This window comes from Pleurodeles waltl, chromosome 4_2 (genome assembly GCF_031143425.1).
Source record: "Pleurodeles waltl isolate 20211129_DDA chromosome 4_2, aPleWal1.hap1.20221129, whole genome shotgun sequence".
In the NCBI taxonomy this organism is placed as follows: Eukaryota; Metazoa; Chordata; class Amphibia; order Caudata; family Salamandridae; genus Pleurodeles; species Pleurodeles waltl.
In genome coordinates, this window is record NC_090443.1 from 1,048,558,550 (window position 1) to 1,048,573,149 (window position 14,600).

The following is a 14,600-nucleotide window of genomic DNA, read 5'->3' on the forward strand; positions in this document are numbered from 1 at the left end:
TATGGTCTGGGAGTCTGTCAAAAACGAACTCCACAGCTCCATAATGGCTACACTGAATACTGGGAAGTTTAGTATCAAACTTCTCAGAATAATAAACCCACACTGATGCCAGTGTTGGATTTATTAAAAAAAATGCACACAGAGGGCATCTTAGAGATGCCCCCTGTATATTACCCAATTGTTCAGTGCAGGACTGACTGGTCTGTGCCAGCCTGCTGCTGAGAGACGAGTTTCTGACCCCATGTGGTGAGAGCTTTTGTGCTCTCTAAGGACAGAAACAAAAGCCTGCTCTGGGTGGAGGTGCTTCACACCTCCCCCTGTAGGAACTGTAACACCTGGCAGTGAGCCTCAAAAGCTCAGGCTTCGTGTTACAATGCCCCAGAGCACTCCAGCTAGTGGAGATGCCCGCCCCCTGGACACAGCCCCCACTTTTGGTGGCAAGTCCAGGAGAGATAATGAGAAAAACAAGGAGTCGTCATTGGCCAGTCAGGACAGCCCCTAAGGTGCCCTGAGCTGAGGTGACTCTGACTTTTAGAAATCCTCCATCTTGCAGATGGAGAATTCCCCCAATAGGGATAGGAATGTGACCCCCTCCCCTTGGGAGGAGGCACAAAGAGGGTGTACCCACTCTCAGGGCTAGTAGCCATTGGCTACTAACCCCCCAGACCTAAAACCCGCCCTTAAATTTAGTATTTAAGGTCTCCCCAGAACCTAGGAACTCAGATTCCTGAAACCTAAGAAGAAAAGGACTGCTAAGCTGAAAAACCCTGCAGAGAAGATGGAGACACCAACTGCTTTGGCCCCAGCTCTACCGGCATGTCTCCCTCCCTTCTAAAGACACTGCTCCAGCGACGCTTTCCCCAGGGACCAGCGACCTCGGAATCCTCCGAGGACTGACCTGCTCTAGAAGGACCAAGAAACTCCAGAGGACAGCGGCCCTGTTCACCCAAGACTGCAACTTTGTTTCCAAAGGAGCAACTTTAAAACAACTGCGTTTCCCGTCGGAAGCGTGAGACTTGCTACTCTGCACCCGACGCCCCCGGCTCGACTTGTGGAGAACAATCACTTCAGGGAGGACTCCCCGGCGACTGCGAGACCGTGAGCAGCCAGAGTTGCCCCCCCCCCCCCCCATGAGCCCCCACAGCGACGCCTGCAGAGGGAATCCCGAGGCTCCCCCTGACTGCGACTGCCTGACTCCCAGATCCGGACGCCTGGAAAAGACTCTGCACCAGCAGCCCCCAGGACCTGAAGGATCGGAACTCCAGTGCAGGAGTGACCCCCAGGAGCCCCTCTCCCTTGCCCAGGTGCTGGCTACCCCAAGGAGCCCCCCCCCCCCTTGCCTATATGCATCGCTGAAGAGACCCCTTGGTCTCCCATTGATTTCCATTGGAAACCCTACGTGTGTTTGCACACTGCACCCGGCCACCCCCGTGCTGCTGAGGGTGTACTTTTTGTGCTGACTTGTCCCCCCCCCCCCCCCAGTGCCCTACAAAACCCCCCTGGTCTGCCCTCCGAAGACGCGGGTACCTACCTGCTGGCAGACTGGAACCGGGGCACCTCCTTCTCCATTAAAGCCTATGCGTTTTGGGCACCACTTTGACCTCTGCACCTGACCGGCCCTGAGCTGCTGGTGTGGTAACTTTGGGGTTGCCCTGAACCCCCAACGGTGGGCTACCATGGACCCAAACTTGCACCCCGTAGGTGGTTTACTTACCTGCAAAAACTAACAAACACTTACCTCCCCCAGGAACTGTTGAAAATTGCACTGTCTAGTTTTAAAATAGCTATATGTCATTTATGTGAAAACTGTATATGCTATTTTGCTAATTCAAAGTTCCTAAGTGAAGTACCTTTCATTTGAAGTATTTCTTGAAAATCGTGACCTGTGGTTCTTAAAATAAACTAAGAAAATATTTTTCTATACAAAACCTATTGGCCTGGAATTGTCTCTGAGTGTGTTTTCCTCATTTATTGCCTGTGTGTGTGCAACACATGCTTAACACTACCCTCTGATAAGCCTACTGCTCGACCACACTACCACAAAATAGAGCATTAGTATTATCTCTTTTTGCTACTATCTTACCTCTAAGGGGAACCCTTGGACTCTGTGCATACTATTCCTTACTTTGAAATAGTGCATACAGAGCCAACTTCCTACAACATCTCTCACTGTCAGTGTGTTTCTACCCCTTTGGACACGAGAAGAGGGGGAGAATCCTCTTTTTTTGTAAAAGATTTAATAGCTACTTGATATATTTTATCCATACCTTGAACTCGCATAGTCCGTTGTGTGACAGCTACATTGCAAGTTGCAGGGCATACCAGGAAATATGCCCAGGAATATCTGGTTCTCAGCATAACCGTACAATACAAGCTGTTAAATGCATCTAATGGAATATTTGGCTGCATGGAAAGATCTTTTGTGCTGAATCACAAGAGACTTTCAAGCAATAAGATTGGTCTTTCTCCAGTTACAGGGCAGATGTGAGAAGATTTGTTTGGATACTGTTGGTCAGGCATGACATGCTGAATGCACTTCGTGAACAAATTAGTTTTTCTGGTTGCCATGGAGTCTTGTGTGAGCTGAAATCAACAGAAGATCCTCGAGGTAACATGTAGCCTGGTATTTCAGTGAAGAACTTGTGGTATGAATCCTAAACTACTGTGGAAGCCGGCTCTGACAAATCAGAAACATTCATAATTTCTCTTCACCAGTCTCCCACTTTATGGACTTGTGCCTGTTAGGTTACCTCTATATGAGGACTTTTGCCTTTATTTCCTGCTCCTTCACAGCATCACACTGGTTACACCCACGGTCACTGGCTTTAATACTCTTTCTCCAGAGGTGGCCAATCTGTGCAGTAGGGCCCTTATTATTTCTTCAAAAAAAGAAATTGAGAGGGTAAAATAAGCAAATCACTTCTTGATTAAACCCCCACCCACTGCAAATTTTCCTGAACTCTTTAAGGATTAGAGGACAGCCTGGGCTATTGGTGCTCCACTTCGTGAGTGAAATTGAGTGTTGTGCTGTTATATGAATGCTTTCACTGTGGACATGGCAGTGGAGTCCCTCAGGAAGATTGATGTCTGCGTTAAACATTGCTGGAGATACGAGAGATGATATAGTGAACTAGTCTAAGAAATCCTCGTTGACGCTGGTTGTACCTGTAGATAGGGTGGAGGCTGGTGGATTGTTGAGAAGACTGAAAAGAAGGTAGCACACACACTCATAACTCTTCAACCTGCACAGAAGTATTCACCTCTTTTACGCCACAACTAAACTAAGTCCTGTAATTTATAGCACTAGCTGTGGGGCAGTGCTATGCAAACATATGATTGCTGTGGAGGAGGGAGTGCCTGTAATGGTTCTTCTAGGATACCTTAGAAGTACACCTCCACCATAAATAGTATGTATGGACGTGCTTGGAAGATCCTTCAATATCTTAGATTTAAAGCAGTGCATTGCCCGCTGTTGCCAGCAGGAAACAAACTATGCACAGATTAAAATGTCATACCCAGTTGTTTAGCCCTAATGCATAACATTGTACCGGTTATCTTGATGCCAAGAGAATAACTTTCACCTTTCAACCCTTTCTATGTATGTGTCCTGATGAATATGGTAGCTTGTTAAACCCCACCCATCACAGTTTTTAGCTTAGAGGTGTTTAGGTGTTAGAGTTGCTAGGAGTAGCCCTTCATCCTACCAGGAAACATGATGAGTCTGCTTTAGCAAAAGGGACAGATAAATGCTGAGAGACACCCAAAGCACGTCCTATTGGCACCCGTTCTTATTTCCTCTAACCTACCCCTTCAGCAAAGGATGTGTGTTCATCCTAGTCCCACAGCACCGCCCATGGGCTACACCGTGAATTCTTGTAGCTGGGAAGGGGCCAGAACCTGTGCATGTTTGGCAGTCCTGCTGTGGCATGTCACTTCACCTTTCTTATCTTGTAGAGCCTCCCATTCTTTAAAGTTACCCTGAGGCAGCTGACTGCTGTTACATGAGAAAGAGAACTAGGTTGGTCATCCACTGCTTATTTTATATACAACTTAACATCTTGTCCTCCGGCCCTTTCAGGGCACTAAATTGTGCACCAAATTGTGAAGCGGACTATTATTTAATATTTTTTGTTTTACATGTACAGATGTGTACAGGGATAAATTGTAATGAATTGTTCCACTTTAATGACTGAGCCTGCCTTGTTCACGCCGTCCTGGTGCAGGTTAGAGTTAATGGAGGGGTAAGATAGCATAGAAGTGAGATACAGCAGGCTTCACTTGTGTGGTGAAGAATGCTGTATCTCACAGCTTCCACTTGTCTCTGTGATAGCTCCCCTCCAAGCTACTAAAGGCTGCGGTCTCTGCCGGTCTACAGAATCCGCCTGCCACGAATGACCAGTGGTAAGAGCTCAGTGTTGACAGAAATGCTCTGGGCAGATGGCTGTACCAGAGCATAGCCATAGCGTTCGATCTTTGTATGAGACCTCGGAGGACATCATCCTTGCTCTGCAGAACTGCTGTCTACAGTGGGTTTGGCACTGAATCCAAAAAAAGCCTTTTCTGTCACTTCCCTGGCAGCAGGAGATTTAGCTCCCTTTTGGGAGTTTGTGCTAATTTGCAGGATTTAAAAATATAGAACTTGTGCCAAAAGCTGCTTGCTGGTGTCAGGAGTTGCTGAAAATGGAGCGGACGAGTCCTCCTCTTCCAGAGAGCTGGATCCAAGGCAGATTTTCAGGATATCCACCCAAAACACCTCCATATGTAGTGGATATAAATGGCAATCATTTGCACATCGTTTGATTGTCCTGAAAATGAGGTGTGGATTGATTCCCCCCCCCCCCCAAGTTCACCATTAAAGAGTAGACAATTCGGATGAGTGGAAGAAGTATTTTTCTAACTGTTCCCAAACTCAAGTTGACAGTTACTAACCCCAGAAAAAGCCCGCCAGGTGAAGGGGGGGCATGTCCAAGTGGGGCGTAGTCCGCAGTCAGCTGCTCCGAGTGTGATACAAACAAAAGAGGGCGAGGAACACAAAACACTAAACAGTGGAGCTGCAGGCAGTGTGGGACTGTTGAGTGAGGGAGGATCGGTGGTGGTGTTTCCAGGGCAAGGTGGGCTGGCAGCATTACTTGAGTTGGATGAGCATGCCCTCACTCAACAATTTCCTTGTATTTGCAGAGACGAAAACCCTCCAGCAATTCCCCAGTGTGGCACTTGTGACTGCCCAACTTACAGTGTTACTCGTTCTCGACTGCATTGTAACTGGGCTGGGTCCCTAAGAAGAGTGGCTACACAGAACCATCAACGGACGCAATGGCGGACACACTGGAATTCAACGAAATATACCAGGAGGTCAAGGGCTCTATGGTAAGGGGGTAGAGGTTATACCAAGAAAGTGTAATGTAGTGGTGTGAATACCACAGCTCTTTATCTTTGTGTCTGAAATCATAGGGTATGGAGTTTGATCTGCATGGAGATGTTATGTCTACTTATGCCCTCTGGTTCATACCTGCCTCGTGTATATTGTATTATGTTGTGTCCTGTTCAGCCATGGTGGGTTATGCAGCAGGCTTCAAATGTCTGATCCTCCATCAGCGCTGCCGATGTCCTGTTCATTAAGGGAAGCTGGTATGGTGGCTCAGTTGAGCATTTGTTGCTAATAATCCCAGAAGAGTTTGTTCTGGCCTTCATCCTTCCTAGTCCATTAATTAAATTAAATGCCATTAGGTTGATGTTTCTGGGAAACCTGCAGTAAATAAAGCACTAATAGAACACTAAATACATTTCCAAATTTAGTCGAGTCCTATCTGATTCTACTTGGTCTCTGGGTGCCACTGGATGTAATGTGTGGTAGACTTTTGAGTCAAATGGGCAAACTGAATCTTGTAATTTCGGATGCTACCTTGTATAATGCAAATAAAAGCAACCCAGAACGTGCATTTTGTAGCATTCACTGACACAAAATATATTAATGCTTTAGAGAATACTGATGCTTTGATAATTATGATGACATGCCTTGCCATCTTAGGCAGCATGTGATATCTTGTCTTTTGTGTTAGAACACTTTCAGGGCCTTCACAAATGCACCTAGCAAGCCAAAGACTGTTGAAGCGTGTTCCGCCACTGAACATTTCTCACAGCATCACCATGTGCATGGCAGTCTTTTAACACGTTTGACAGCACCAATGAGTAGTCTGTATTTCATTGAAATAAGGATGTTATCTGTAAAATCGGAGGCCCTTTAATATATGCTATGCTGTTGATCACCCACATGCCCCCACCACCAGACATAAGAATAAGTTTGCTGAGGGTCTTCACAAAGCCAATGTTTAAAATTACCTTTCTTGACAAAGGCTTGGCCCCTTCTACACACCCCTTCTTGCATCTGGAATGGAAGGGAATGATTGTCGTCCATGCGCTGAAGACCACAGTGCTGCCCTCTCCTTGTACGTTCTTCACAGCCTTTTCTGCACCTTTTCTACCAACCCTACAACTTGTCTGCTTCCCTAAACTTACTCCCATGTGCCAGTAAAAACGTAATTTTCCTGTCAATACTGCAGAATTTAGCTATATTATGCGTACATGATTTCTGTAGCTGTAACGTAAGGTGCCAACCCTGTACTTCCAAAGAAAAAAGACCTCATAGGAACCATCAAGGGTTACTGATCTTCAAAAATTCACCGTTGCACACTTCTCATTGGTGCGCTCCTGAGGAGAGTTAAGGGCATGTCAGCAGTATGTATTTGTACAGAATATGTGGAGTCTAGACTGCTCATCACTAATGGTCCAGACTGAGCTCTGCAGTCCCAAACTTGAAATGACCCCACCTATTAGATTTGTGCTCCACCCTGTCTTAAATATGTGTGAAGTTAACCTGTAAGTGTGTCTCTCCACCAGTACAGACACATGTTTGCACTCTCATTGTGATTGTTAAATCTATTCACGTGCCACCCGCAACATGATTAAAAACACAAGCCATGTTTGCTACCTACCGTTACAGGGCATTTGCAGAAATCAGTTGCAGGAACTTTATTGCAATGGCTGGTGACATGTCCTTCATCACAAAGAGTAATGGAGAGGTGTACAATATAGTGTTGATACAGACTTTATGCCCGACTGCTCACCACTCCTTCTAATCCTTTAAAGACAAGTTAAGTAGAGATAACCATACGTGGAATAAAAATGGCAGATTTATCTTCTAAATAACCAAATGTTAAAGTATGGCCTAAATATATGCAAGGATTGGTAAAATTGCACCGACTTGACAGCTTTGAAAATGTCATCTCCGTTCTTACATCCATGCAATGATTTGATTCCCTTCTGAGCACATGGAAAGCAAACACACACTTCAAGTCAGGAGTAGGTCACTGACTTCTGCCTTTCCAGGGTTGCAGGCCTGTACAATGTCTAGAGCAGTGATTCCCAACCTCTTGAATTCTGGGGACACCACACTTTATCATAACTGGGACCGCTGGACCCCCACTGAATCATTATTGGTATCCAGAAATTCCTTACCCCCATGGGTCGCTAGACCACAGGTTAAGAACCACTGTTAGAGGTTCCCAGGTGCAATGCCCAGTTAATTTACACATCACTTAAGTCAAAGAGGTCCAAGGAGTCAAGGTATGCTAACACTTTGTAATTGGTTCATCTTTGTTAAAATGACACCTAAAATGTTTGTATAGGAAAGGAAGACCATTGGCCTAGGAGTGAACCTCTGTGGTTGCCACTCACCCTCTGATCCAGGAAGCGTGCTCCTTGATATTGAACATGTTACGCTGTTGATCACTCACATGCCCACCTCCAGACATAAAAATGTTTGCTGAGGGTCCTCGCAAAGCCAATGCCCAAACCATTTGAGCCATCATTCAAACCCTTACCGTTCTAGAAAAATAGACATTTGACACTGCAGTCACCTATTTCCTTAATCTTACCAAAGGCTCTCTGTGCTGGCTGTGTGCGCCTCTCCTCTTAAAAACTTCACTGCATCTGACATTTACAGAAACGTAGGACCATGTCCCAAAAGGCCATTGAATGCATAGATAAATTAAGCAGTATTTGGTGCTATAAAACCAATAATTAACTGTACTCCAACATCCAGACCTGTACTTTGCTCCCTCATCTGGACACTTGCAACCTAATAGTGTTTCTAGGGAAATCTGAAGCAATTAGGAATTTCTCGCTGCTGGGCATCTTGTGGTGGTGGATTTTTGCCCAATGTATGTGCTCCGAACCCTAAAACATTTTGAAATTGCCTTAAACCCTAGCCTGATTAGCACATTGCACTTGAATATAACGCCACAGTATATGGTGTAGAATTACTCATGGCGTTGGAAAGTCAATTGCAGCTTGTGAACTGCAGCATCTATTACAAGGTCATTAAAAACATGGCTTCGCTTTGTGTAGTCTGACAGCAGCAGTTTGAACCCTGCTGTGCAGACCTGTCAAAATCATCCTTTTGCCAGGTAAGAAACCTGATTTTAAATATCACATAATCCACCCCTGAGCACATCTTGCTGCCTACAAGATAGGGTACATAGCACTCAAGAGTAGAACATTAGAAATGGCATGTTACCACAGTTGCTAGGCCTACAGTGATGTTGCGTCAAGCTGTAACTGGTACATTGGAAAAGTCAAAGTATAGACCTTATACTTTATCCTGCAACCTTTGACCTGTGCCAGCTACAGACTCTATTGAGAGACTTCTAAAATGAAATCCAGTCCAATTGTAAAATCAGATTTGTATTAAATATGTGGGAAATGTAACTTTCAGAAAGCTACCTTTATCCTGCCTGAAGCTGCCCTCAGCTGATTTACATTAGTTCTTTAGTAATACCCCAGTCTGTACTTGGCCAAAATTAGAGATGTGAAAACTGATTTCTGAGGAGGGACAATAGCCTGGGAGTGGGGAGGTGTATTATTTCCCCTGGCAGGAAGACCAGTTTAAGGAGCTTGATAATGTAATTAACTTTAAAAAGCCTGCCCTGTTGCAAGCAAATATTAGCTGACACTTGGAAATCCTCTGCTTTTTCCCCCATTGCCATGCTGGCACCAAACCCAGTAGGAGGAAAGCTACCCTTGAACGGGTTTTAAGTGACGCTTGAGTTGGCACACAGGCTCTGCACGCACAAGGGACACGCACAAGGGAAGAATGGCTTCCGTCGCACAAGGGACACGCACAAGGGAAGAATGGCTTCCTTATCTTGGATTTTGATGGTAAGGGTCAATGTGGGCTTCTTTGCAGTAGAGTAAACAAACTGCTGAAAAAGTGGGTAGAATTGCCCACGGTAACTTTAACCCATTGGTTAGGCAGTGCCCAGGGTTCACCCTTACCTCCTGGTGCCAGGCATAAATGTGTCGCCACAATGTAGCTCCTCAGAACACTTTCTGACCCTTCAGAAGATCAGAGGATGGATCGTGCTCCTTCTTGTACATGGGCCAGAGCAGTGGACTCTGAGGGTCAGTTGGCTGATCTGTGTGGCTTCAAGGGCACTAGCTGCAAGAAGCATTGTTGTGTGCCTCTGCCTAGCACCCTGAAAGTTTCTAAGTGCTCTACCCTAAGGTCCTAGGGCCTAAGAAATATGCTCCTTAATTTGTTTGGGTACCAGAAGAAAGTTTGGAAAAGCTTTTCTCCAGAGCTTTAGTGGGCTTGTAGGCAAAAGTATTCAAAGGACAATCCCACGGCATCGGACTGGATTTCCCTTATGTTCTGATCAAGGCCTCAAGCAGCTCCAAAAAACAACTAAATTCCATTCTGCATTGTAGATTAGAACATTTTCAGGAAAAATCTCAAAAGCTCTGATGGGACCAATCTGCTTTAAGTATCTGGCTTTTTGTTCTAGAGCAGCAGTTGACCTCTCAGGGACAAATTTTCATCTCAAAAACTGACAATCCCTTTCTGTGTTTGGACTTTGATTTAGTTTGTCTCTTCAGTTCCCCCTTATTCAATATTATCTTTGTACTAAAATTATGTTTATCTTTATTTTTTAGATTGTGGAATTTTATTGTATTGTGACCTTTTTCTACTATGAATGCACTGCTTAAATACTTAACGCATTGCCTTTGATTTAGCCTCACTGGTTCATGTCAGGTCACAAGTGAGTGAACACAGGTTTATTTAATTTGTGACACGTAGCAGGTGGTGGACTGATCCTCAGAAGGGTGCGCTTGTCCACTCAAGATATTTACCTTTCCTGTAGAGCCCTTCCTTAAATCTGGCTTCCCATGCAGAGCCTGTGAATCATTCTAGAGGTGAGATTACTAGAGCCCTGGGATATTCAAAATACATTATAACCATCAAGGAGTATGATCAGAGCCTTGCTAGAATCCAAATCCTGACCTAATGAGGCCTGGCAAAATCAGGGTCTCTTAATATTGCTCCGTTATGAGAATGCAGCCACATGCTTTCACCTTATTACATGGCACCAGTGGGACAAGTGGATTCGTTTACACGACAACTAGATTTCTGAATGAATTAAGTTATTTTAAGTTTGTCTTAAACACAATGCTATGAATATCATTTCATAAAATGCTGTACATTACTATCTGTTACAGTACAGAAAGTATCGTAACAAACCAGTCACCAAACGTTTATAAACATTTTGGTTAAATGTATTAGTATTATCCCATGTTTCTTCTCCCATATGATTAAATAATCCTGTCTAGGTATTTGATGTAGCCAACATTCTCCAGCATTCGATGTTTCATAGATTCACATGCTAGAATAATTCCCGGTTGTCAGACTGGGAACCCCTGTTTCTTTTTCAACAGCAGTACATATTCAATCTATAACATAACGTATTAAACCAACTGGCAACTTTTGCAACCCATCATATTTTTCTGACCCAGACTTCAACCAGTTTTAATGCATTGCCTCCAGCTGATCTCCCACTGAACCTTCCAACGGTCAGATTTTCTGCCGCCCGTTCAGAGTGCAGGGACGCTGACACCTTTTCACAGAAAAGAATTTAATTATGACATTGGCTATATTGAAGAAATCTCTTTTTAGGACTTGTCATGTGGTAAAAAGGAGAAGTGTCTTTAGTGCCTACACCATGATCATACGCCAGATGGCTGTGAAATATGTCAAACTTTCACAGTAAAAACATTAAAAGACAGAGGTCACTGGCTGTTATCCGTTTATCCAAGAGTTTAAGTAAAGAGAAGGCAGCGGATAAACCCTCAACTGATAAGTGTCCCTCTGACAAGAGTCAGACAGTAGATCATTAGGTCAAATAACACAATGTGTTCCTGGCGATGAAATGTTGCCAAAATGCCAAAAACTTTTAACAATCAGCACAGTGCCATAAAAATGAACTCTGCCAAAGCAGCAAAAAATAAAGGGCAAATATCACTATCGACGATGGAAGAAGGCTCTTCAGCAGTGACTGGTATGTGTTTGCTGTTGGAGAGCCTGTAGACAACAGCGAGGTGGGCGTTTAATGAGATGGTTGTGGGAGAGCTCAAACCGCAGAAGAATGCGGCTACATTGTTGCTTTCCTCAAGGACACACTCCATTGGTGAAGGAGAAGCACACTACACTGTTGCCTTCGCCGATGAGGAAAGAGACTCTGGCAAAGGAGAGACACGCTACAGTGTTTTGAAGAAGATGCTGTCGGCAAAGCCAAAGTTCTAATAGAACATCCAAAAACATTGCTGTAGAAGAGCAGCGAGTGGCTGCCATTGTCATTGGCGGACAATAGGACGCAAGCATTGGCGAAAGCGAATGTGCGACAAACAAGCTTTCGCAAAGTCAGATGCGATAAATAACAAAAAACATTGGCAAATGTAATTATATTGCTTAACAAACCAGCGGTGGCAAATAAACATCAGCAACACCGTATAGGTTGCATGAAATTTTGAGGAGCTTCAAGAGAAAATGGCTGAACCAGTGCAAGAGGCAATGTTGTCACCCAAGATGTCACCAAGACCACCACTCAAATTATTACAGGACAGTTTTCCATCACTACAGCAAGACAAGCCTTGGGGAGGTGTAGTACTTGATTTGGTTTTAGTGACAACAGCCATGAGATGAAAGAGTCAGTTCAGCAACATGATATGGACTTACAGTACATTGAGCATGATGAGGAATACTGCAGATATCAACCGAGATGAAGTCATGGGCAAGCGTCGCAGGTTGAGACACATGCCTTTTCATATGGGGATGTACACATAAAACAGAAGAAAATTGTGTCCGAAATTGTTCAGATTCCTCCCACACTAAAGTGTTCATATAAAAAAATGTATGTTCAATCGATTCTGGTGCTGCATTGCAGGGCTGGTATAGGTCTGACCTTTCATCAGTTGTTTCAAGGAGCCGTCAAATTGACTTAAAGTGAAGGTACAGCAATCTAAGCTTTAAAAGGATTTCTTTGCATTCATATTAATATTGAAGTTTAGATATGGTTGTCTCTGCAAAGTACAGATTTCTATGATAATTGTTGCTATTGTATGTTAGTGATTGTTCAGTATCATTAGAAAGAAACTTTTTTTTTTTTTAATATATAGTTGATTTAGGGCTGCTTTGGGCTTCTTTGTTAATTCCTTCAATAATAAAGAATTGTGGACTTGCAAGACCTGGATAATGATGCATTCAGAGACCAGTGACTCTTGCTCTTGTCTTGCCAGTTCTTCTTTAATGACTGTGTTTAAAGTATTTATCCCTGAAGATTGACGGCCAGTGTGGTAGTTTATTTGATGAAGGGCAATGTCTGCCTTCAAGGATGGAAGTCCTTATTCAGGTCTTAGGTGGCTTTGAGAGGTTGAACGTTTTAGACTGAGTTTCTGGTATACCTAATCAAAATATGCCTTATAGGTTTTCAGTTGTATTATATTTCTAATTTAGAGAGCGATAGGAGAGAACCAGAACTAATTTTGATTTGTCTACAGTTGAAGTTGGACCAGCCACCCCCAGTGTTTTATTCATATTGTTTTATAAGTTTGGTTATATTCAAAGTTTTGCTGTGTAAGTGTTTTCCGGTTTGTTTTTATCCCCTATCTTATAGACTTGTATTGGAGAGCATACTTAGTCTTCATTGAACAACTACCCAGATATACTTTGGCCTCTTACAGCCAAATAACATTACCTTAGTTGACTTCTAATTAATCTGAAGAATATTTTCTGTGCTAAAACATGAATACATGTCCGCTGTCGTAAACCAATTTCAATAGTGGAGGGGATATTTAGATCGTCAGCATTTGCTAGGCGTTGCTGTGCAGTTCAGTGATTAGATGTAGTAATCCCGAAAGGCTAATTTGGACTAGTTGTGTTGAAGACTATCAAACTCGAAAAATGTTTTTTTTTGTTTGATCACGTTTTTGAGCTGGAATGGTTAGGGCAACAAAATTGTAAGAGGTTGAACATTTGACTCTATTTCTGAAGCATCTTGTCTCTTGGGCAAGTTTGTTTTATAAAATTAATTCCCACAAACAGCATAAATGTTCACTCCAGCCTGTAACTGCTCATATTCCACGGTATGCACCAAGTACTTTGCTGGTAGCATTTAGGAGCAGCTCAGAAATATTTAATTGTTAGGAAATCTTTGCAAGAAAAATACTAGAATCCGATTTATGTTAAATATACAACTACTGCAGTTATTGAGAGCACACAACACAACGTGATCTAGAACGTTTGACCCAGATGTGTTGGTTTGATTAGATGACAGTATTAGCATCACCCTCCCATGTCCATGTTTATTCAGACATTGCCCTCTGGTTGAATGAATTATGAACTCTAATGACTTCTGTAGGAAGTTGCCTCTGTATGTGCTATTTCAAAGTAAGGAATAGCATGCACAGAGTCCAAGGGTTCCCCTTAGAGGTAAAATAGTGGTAAAAAGAGATAATACTAATGCTCTATTTTGTGGTAGTGTGGTCGAGCAGTAGGCTTATCCAAGGAGTAGTGTTAAGCATTTGTTGTACATAGACATAGACAATAAATGAGGTACACACACTCAGAGACAAATCCAGCCAATAGGTTTTGTTATAGAAAAATATCTTTTCTTAGTTTATTTTATGAACCACAGGTTCAAATTTAACATGTAATATCTTGTTTGAAAGGTATTGCAAGTAAGTACATTAGGAACTTTGAATCATTTCAATTGCATGTATACTTTTCAAGTTATTCACAAATAGCTACTTTAAAAGTGGACACTTAGTGCAATTTTCACAGTTCCTGGGGGAGGTAAGTTTTTGTTAGTTTTACCAGGTAAGTAGGACACTTACAGGGTTCAGTTCTTGGTCCAAGGTAGCCCACCGTTGGGGGTTCAGAGCAACCCCAAAGTCACCACACCAGCAGCTCAGGGCCGGTCAGGTGCAGAGTTCAAAGTGGTGCCCAAAACGCATAGGCTAGAATGGAGAGAAGGGGGTGCCCCGGTTCCGGTCTGCTTACAGGTAAGTACCCGCGTCTTCGGAGGGCAGACCAGGGGGGTTTTGTAGGGCACCGGGGGGGACACAAGCCCACACAGAAATTTCACCCTCAGCAGCGCGGGGGCGGCCGGGTGCAGTGTAGAAACAAGCGTCGGGTTTGCAATGTTAGTCTATGAGAGATCAACGGATCTCTTCAGCGCTGCAGGCAGGCAAGGGGGGGGCTTCCTCGGGGA

General features: G+C 43.7%; 1 protein-coding gene across 3 annotated transcripts in view; it reads left to right on the plus strand.

Moving 5' to 3' along the window:
* Positions 1 to 14,600, plus strand: part of SSRP1 (structure specific recognition protein 1) — a 114,938-nt gene that overhangs the window by 20,628 nt on the left and 79,710 nt on the right. For 2 of the 3 annotated variants that reach the window (XM_069233038.1, XM_069233040.1), the window contains exon 2: positions 5,179 to 5,367. In XM_069233038.1, the coding sequence (XP_069089139.1) occupies positions 5,314 to 5,367 (54 nt within the window). In that variant the 5' untranslated portion in view covers positions 5,179 to 5,313. Of the gene's footprint in view, positions 1 to 2,471; positions 2,609 to 5,178; positions 5,368 to 14,600 lie in introns of all 3 variants that reach the window. The other variant, XM_069233039.1, reaches the window with a different exon arrangement.